This window comes from Monodelphis domestica, chromosome 2, assembly GCF_027887165.1.
Source record: "Monodelphis domestica isolate mMonDom1 chromosome 2, mMonDom1.pri, whole genome shotgun sequence".
Classification (NCBI taxonomy): Eukaryota; Metazoa; Chordata; class Mammalia; order Didelphimorphia; family Didelphidae; genus Monodelphis; species Monodelphis domestica.
Window position 1 is genome coordinate 78,219,470 of NC_077228.1, and position 7,827 is coordinate 78,227,296.

The 7,827-nt window shown below is 38.7% G+C and overlaps 1 protein-coding gene across 1 annotated transcript in view; it reads left to right on the top strand.

The window, feature by feature from the left end:
• LOC130456892 (protein mab-21-like 3) overlaps window positions 1–5,053 on the top strand; it is a 166,592-nt gene extending 161,539 nt beyond the window's left edge. The window contains exon 2 of the mRNA XM_056814612.1: window positions 4,479–5,053. Within this exon, the coding sequence (XP_056670590.1) occupies window positions 4,479–5,053 (575 nt within the window). The remainder of the gene's footprint in view (window positions 1–4,478) is intronic.
• Window positions 5,054–7,827: the final 2,774 nt, after the last annotated feature.

Genomic DNA, 7,827 nt, shown 5'->3' on the forward strand with positions numbered 1-7,827 from the left:
AATAGTATGTAATTTCATTACATATTCCCTGTTGCTACTCTGTCCTCTTCCTTGTGCTTGTCTAGGGATGAGATAGATACAAAAAATGAGCTATGGGCTCTGCCATAAGGGAAATCACAGGGAGACCCTCCCCCTCCAATGGAAACAATTAGAAAACTATGGAAAACAACAGCAAATTAAATGGCATTTAGTTATGTACTGCCTTGAGACAAATGCTTGGCATGGAGCTAAGTTTAGAGGAGGGAGAAATCATTAGAAGCTAGAATGATTTTAGAAGGATTCATTCAGATTGAGTCCTTAATGATGGGTAGGATCAAAATAAAGGGGAGAGAAGAGAGCATTCCAGGTAGAGGAACAGCATAAGCAAAAGTTAAGGAATGCAAAAAGGACAGCAAGTGGACCAAATTGACTGGAATACGGAAAAGGAATTTTGTGGCCAAATTATTGAGGATCAAAGGAAGAAGGGTTTTGGTAGCTCTATTAGAAACAACAAAAACAACAAACCCTTACCTTCCATCTTAGAATCAGTTCTGTAAATTGTTTCCAAGACAGAAGAGCAGTAATGGCTAGGCACTAGGAATTAAGTGACTCACCCAGATCATACACTTAGGAAGGATCTGAGGTCATATTTGAACCTAGGACCTCCAGGTCTCCAGGTTTGGCTCTCTATCCACTGAATCACTTAGTTTCCCTTTAGTAGCTTTATTGAGGTAGCTAATTATTGACCTAGTAGTAACAATGGGCAACTTTGTCAAATTCCTGGTCCATATATACAATATTTGATGGAGAATCTCCCTCCTACAAGTTGTCAGACTGAATCCCCACTACTAAGTTCTTGTGCTTTATGTAGGTATGAATGAAAATAGGAGGATTCCAGAAATCATTTCTAGGGAATATGAACTCCTAGACAAGAAACTAAATATTTTAGGGTAATAAGTCAAATTTTAATTATTGCAAATGATTGAAAGTAAGAACTTCAGAAGAAGAAGACAGATTTCTAGGTAAATAAGTGGTTAAATGGATGTTTAAGAATAGAACTTGGATTCCTGGCACAAAAAGCTCCAATTTCTCCATAGAAGCAATCAATGATATAAATGAGCTAAGAACAAGTCCTTAATCAATTTTGGGGAAATGAAGTACTTTTATAATTGGATGAAAGCAGATGATGCTACACATAAAACATATTGTTATTGGTTGAAGAGAACCAGTTCAAAACCTGTAGAGCAATGTCTAACATGGCAAGTCATTTTGGAAACTTTCAGTTCAATAACTAAGTAGTTGAGCTTCGGCAATTTCCAGGGGGAATGAGTCCAGAGGTAATGTTAAGCACCCTCTTCCTGCCTTTGAACATGCCAGTGTAGAAATTTGACCCATTGACAAATATATTTAATTAGAAGATGAGAGATAGACTGAACCCTTAAGAACAGGTACCTCAGGATTCTATAAGGGCACTGGCCCTTAGAGCCTGGAAGAGAGCTATATAGTTCCTAAGGGGAACTTAATAAGAATTCCACAAAAGGAGAAAATAGCTTCCCAAATTCAGGAATTCTGAATTGACCACTTGGCCACATGTGCTCTATGTGCATCATTTTCATTATACTCTAAGATTAAGCCCATTCTTCCCCTGGACTCTGTGTGTACTTATGGGAGAATGTATTTCAGGCTTTTGAGGAGAAATGTTTTATGCCACCTGTTCTTACTATACCACCTTAGTAAATACCATTTTCTAATAGCTAATTGTCTGGCTGAATAATTGTTAATAGGAATCATACTGAGACAACAGTCATAGAACTTCCCACTCCTCAGGGTTACCTTAAGGGAAAAGTAGTTAGCTACCCATTGGGGACTCAATCTACTTAGTTGAAATTGGGAAAAATAACCCTAAAAGAGTGCTTGTTACAATAGAATAATGAGATTCTGACCAGTGATGAGTGTATATAACATGAGCAGAGTAAAACATATGCCAATGTGGAACCATGGGAATTTAATCATAAGAGCTTTAAATGGAAAATAGAGGGGAGGAAGAAATCTGCCTATGTATACCTACCAAACACTACCCCAGAGAGTAGCTGAAACAAAGAAGAACAGTTCAGCATTTCACAGGAGGGAAAATCCAAGAAAGGAACCTCGATAAAACTCACAGTCTCACACAAAGACTTGGTGGGATGGGAGTCAGGACCAGAATACAACCAAAGAGGTTATACTTTATTAAAAATATGTAATAGAAATAAGGAAGGAAGAATAATGTTCTATATTTATAAGATGAACTTGTGAAGAAACTGAGGAATAGAAAAGTGGTGGTAAAATATGGTAAGTTTTTGGATAAAAGTCGACTGAGGCAAAATCAAATGTGATATTGTCATCAAAGTATACTACAGATAACTTGGACAGAAAGAGGAAAAAGATGAAGAATTCTGGAGAAATAATATAGAAGTTATGAAAGACTTCTTTTATATGAACCTATTCTGTTGCCTTCTTTATTCTGAAATGGTTCAATTGATAACATTATTTTTTTTTTGGTAATGATAACATTATTTTTTGGGTAATAATAATTTCATCCTTAAAATGAGTTGAAGGATCTAGTAGAGGATGAGCTATTCACCCAAGAAGATTTGTTTGCTATATTGAAAATGGTGGGAAACCTTGAGGGGAACTGCTTATTCCATCTTATAACTTATGATGGAAGAGAGAAACATTCGATAGTCTAGATTATTGTAGAATAGTTTTAAAGGAGTCCAGAAGAAGGATAGTAGTCGTAGTCTCTTGGTAACCGAGGATGACGATTGTCTTTGTGCATTTTCATCTATGATAGATGAGTGTGCACAAAGACACTTGTGCGTGAAAGAGATTTAAGTGGAAAAGTCGATGCACAGAGACAGTTCCACTCTCTTGGCATTGGAAGCCTGGGTCCAGTGGCATGAAAGGTCATTACACCTGAAGACTTCCTCAGCTGCATTGGATGGCCGTGTTGTCTTTTGTCCTCCAACATGCCCTAAGCACTCCATAGTGCTTTGCTGCATCTCCTTCTCAGCCGTTGAACCTTCTTGTTGGTTTCTTCCATCTGTTTGGCCGAAGCAGTCTTCACATGCTGGGTGAGCAAAGCCCTAGTTCACCAGGGGTCGATGACCCAAAGGCTACCCTCATAAGGTTTAGCCTGCCTGTTGAAGCCATTGCCCGGGGTGTGGCCGCTGCCGCATGCTAGCAGCTACTGGGAGCCACAACTGAGAGCTGGGTGTCAGGTGAGGGTCAGAGGCTGGAGAGCTGCCCTAGGAGGGCATGACAAGCCCTCCATACCAGAGATACTACACTTCCCTGAGCACCCCATATACCAACTTGGGAAGGTAGGGAGAGCAAATAGGTACAATTCCCTGGAATCAGAAAAAGAGATATCCCACTCCACCCTCATTTCTGTTAACAATCAAAGGAATATAGAAGAAGTCACCTGATTGGCCAATATGGGGTCAACTTTCAGATAAGACATATGGGTTGCTTGACATGCGTAATTGTGAGAAAACCCCTTGCATCAATCTTTGGATCTCATTGGGTCAGCATAACCTTAGTCCTTAGCAAAGGGCCTCTCAGCAGGTAGAGGTGATCCAACTTCCCAGCCACATGGAGCCAGTTGCAAAAATGAACTGTAAGCATTGTTTGGATATTACAAGGAGATCGGTTTCAATTAAGGTAGAGAATAAACTTCCTCATGGTTAGTGATGTTCAAAACTGGAATGGGTTACTTCAGAAGTAATGAGTTCCTTTGAATTTAGAGTTTTTAAGAAGATATTCAATGATTCATTGGAGATATGGAGATGGAATCCATGATTGGAGAAGGGACTGGATGTCATTGCTTTTGACTCAAAATTTTGGAATTCCTGCACAATCACTGTAGTCTTAGGATACTTGGTTTCCTGCTGATTTTAATGATATTTAAAATCAGAGCTGCTCTTTGGCCTTTAGCCAAGCATCAAGAAACATTTACAATTGACTAGCACGTGAAATCATAGAATTATAGGTCAAGATCTGGAAAGGAATGAGAGCTCATCTATCCAAACTACTCAATTTACAGAGGCAGGCATTGAAGTTCATGGAGTTTAGATGAGTTTCCCAAGATCCCACATGTGATTTGATCTCCAAGCTTTTGAATTTAGTTAATGCTCTTTGCCTTGTACCATGTCTTCTAAATCAGCTCTGAGCAGTGGTCTCCATAAGACAGGAGATGGTATCTGTGCATGCAGTTCATGAATAAGAATTGACATGATCTACACATCACATCAGAGGGAATGGGCATGAGTAATAGCAGCCAGTTCCCACACCCACTCATCGCATTGATCTCTCATATATTTGCAGGACATTGATATAATTATTTTTCTTCCTATGGAAGAAGCTAAAGGAAGCTTTTTCTTCCTATGGAAGAAACTAAAGGACACTTTTATCTTCAGAATAAGGAAAAGCCAACCTACTAGACTCTTATGGTTCCACAGTTCGACTAGAGATAAAGACATCAGTATGTCAGGTAGAAGTAGAATTGGTTCCTGTGGTTGAGATCTTCAACCAATGGTGTGACAAGGCTTGGTGGTCTCCATGTTTGAAGCAGTGGCCTTCTCAGGAGAAAGCAGAATGTGTTAAGTCAATTGGGTTTAGCCTGATGGCTTGCTCCAGTTTCCACTGGCAATTGAACTTCTCTCAAGCTGAGTATATGGTGATGGAGGGGATAGATGAGGATGGTGGTTGCCGAAAGACATGTTTCCAGGTCCTGAGGCAGATGAAAGAGGATGTTTGGTGTCCCGGAAACAGACCTATCATCACATCTCAGCATCTTAAGATGGTTCTGTTTTGGACTTGTAAGAAGTACCCACATGCCAAAGACTGGAAAAATTTCACAGTATCCTTTCTGTGCCTGGTCCGTAAGCTGCACAAGTGTGTGTCCCAGCACTTCTTGAGACACTATTTTGTTGATGGAAACAACATGTTTCAGTATGTCAGCATAAATGACTTGGATGCCATAGCCCAAAAGCTGACCCTTTTTCTAGAGAATCCAGGACTCTGCTGGACCTGAGTGCTAGGAAGGGTCTCCAAGGCTTCCAGGGGTCAGTTCCTCTTGACCTTGCCTGACTTCTCCTTTGAGATTCACTCAAGTGGATGTTAGGACTCTGACCATTTTGCTGCAGTCCTGACATCAGAAGAAACATAAACCAAGAGCGTTTAAAACTGGATCCTACAATGTCCCACCCATTTGCCTTACCTGGTTTGGATCAAATATTTCATTTCTAAACTACCTCACTTGGGAACTGAGCCTGGACAAGCCAAAGATTGTGAACTTTTAAATGATTCTGTGTTTATTTGCCCCTACTCAGACTTGTCACTGCCTAATAGAGAGAGGAGAATGGAGCTTGTAGACTTGAATCATGGCCATATGATGTATTTCCATTTCACTGACTAGAGACATGCCATTTATTTGTCCATTCCTACTTCTATCCATGCTTACTTCTCCAGGATGTTGTGAAGCTACTGATGCCCTTTCAGTAGAAAGACCCTTGAACAGCCCAAAGTGTTATTAGAAGCAGACTTCTGCACCTAGGATGAAGAGTTTACCTATATCATCGATGAAAAGAATAGGTCTAATAGCTACCTGTGTTAATATTTCACTAGCTATTCTCAGTACTTTCCTAATCTCTGTTTCATCTGAGTCCCTTCCTTTAGAAGAAGGATAGGTAGAATTAAATGGCCTAAAATTATTATGTAGGAGAAGTAATCCATGGTGAAACAAGAAACTCTCAAGAAGAAAATCCTGACAACACAAAGAAAAATAATCTCAATAAAAATAAAATGGGAAATTATAAAAAAGTGCATTCTAGAGGCATAGAAAACTCAATGGTCAAATGATATTTTAAGAAGACATGAACAAATGATATAAGTGAAAGCAAAGGTAAGTAATGGAGCAAGAATACAAAAGCAAAGCCCAGTCTTGTCAGGAACTCTAAATTGGACAATGAGTTGAGGCTTTCAAGGAATGCTAAGGGCAACAAAAGTGTTTTCTTGTTTGTTTTGTGCATAAGAGGAGTATCATGGAAAGGATAGTTGTATGGGTATATTGGGATACATGGGATGATTATATTACATGACAGAGAAAAGTCAGAACTATTCAATTATTTTTATTTTTATGCCAAGAAGAATGATCTTTGGATTGGAAAGGACAGGGAAAAAATGTAACCTTCAACAGAAGGTTGAAACCTATGCTAAGCAGGATATAATAACAGAATACTTAGCTGTCCTAGATGAGTTCAAGTAAATAGCTACAGACAAATTACATATGGGGTGGATGACTAGGGTGGTAAAGTTTTGACTAACACCAGAGAAAACTCTGGGGGAAATGGGAAACTCCAGACTCTATGGATTGTAGAGAAGTTGGAATGTTTATCACTTAGTCCTACCTCATTTGGTAGGTAGCAGCTCCCATCATCTGAGCTTAGTGACAGTTTTGATGTTTATGGGTTTATTAATTTATAGGATTATATCTGATGTTGTCATCCACTGGAAACAAACCTGCCTTCTTACCTTTCCTATGTTCCAATGGAATTCAGTCACACAGAAGCATGACATAATAGAGTTCCTCACATGGCATACCTGTATGTATTTCTTTAGTCATAGTCACAGAGGCCATGACAATAAAATACACCTTTATTAAAACAACTCTTCCAGGGGTTGAGTGCTATAGTTTTCCTAATCCAGTAGTCCAGACCCATCTTGATCTATAGGCAAGTCAGCCCAATAGTTTTAGGATACCCAGTTTATGTGCTTAGAGTCAAATTCTTTAAGTATTGTTTGGAGTCCTTCACTCAAGTAGATCAATTGCTGATCCTTCACCCAGGTTATACCTTCTTCCTATCCCTGGATGCTCTGTTCTGGCCATATCTCCAGCCTCTTGATGTTATAGATTACATATTACAATCTAGCAGCTAGGTGGCACAGTGAATAGAGCACTGGGTCTGGAGTCAGGAAGACCTGTTTTCAAAGCTAATCACAGATACTTAGTAGCTGTGTGACACTGGACAAATTGCTTAACTTCCATTTTCCTCAGTTTTTTCAACTATAAACAGGGAGTGATAATATCACCTACCTCCCAATTTGTTGTGAGCATCAAATGAAATGATAATTGTAAAGTGCTTAGCACATAGTAAATGCTATATAAATATTAACTATTATTATTAGCTCCAAAGTACCTTTCCAGCCTTATCATACATCATTCCTATTCATTTTTTTTGGTATAGCCAATATGGCTTACATATGATACTTCATCTTTGTATTCTTCATTCCCTTTCCTGAATCTCAAGAACACTGACTCCATCTTGGGCTGTCACTTGTATTATTCTCCATCTTATTTTTCTGAAAATTATCCAGGAAAACTAGATGAGAGAAACCATTTATTGTTTCATAAATGCAAGTGGATGCAGTTGATCAGCATTTCTCAATTCTGGGAAAGAAACAACCTTCAAAATCTAATCCTCTCCCTTCCAACTAGACCCCAAATTCATTTTTCTCATCTCCCAACTAGAAAACCCTTAATCTGTCCTCCAATTAAAATTGAATTACCTAATTTTGTATCATGTTAATTAATTGTTCTTATTTGATTAATTATTTTTAATATGTAAAATTTTGTCTTGTTCTCTATTCAGGGTCTTTGGACTGACGGAGGAGTTCATTGATCCATTTATTGTGCCTTTTTTGCTAATAAATCGTATGACTCAGATTTTTTCCTTAGTTTTTAATTATCTAACACAAGACCACCTCCGATGTCTCAGACTATGGGGAAAAGCCAGGAGCCTATTTTTG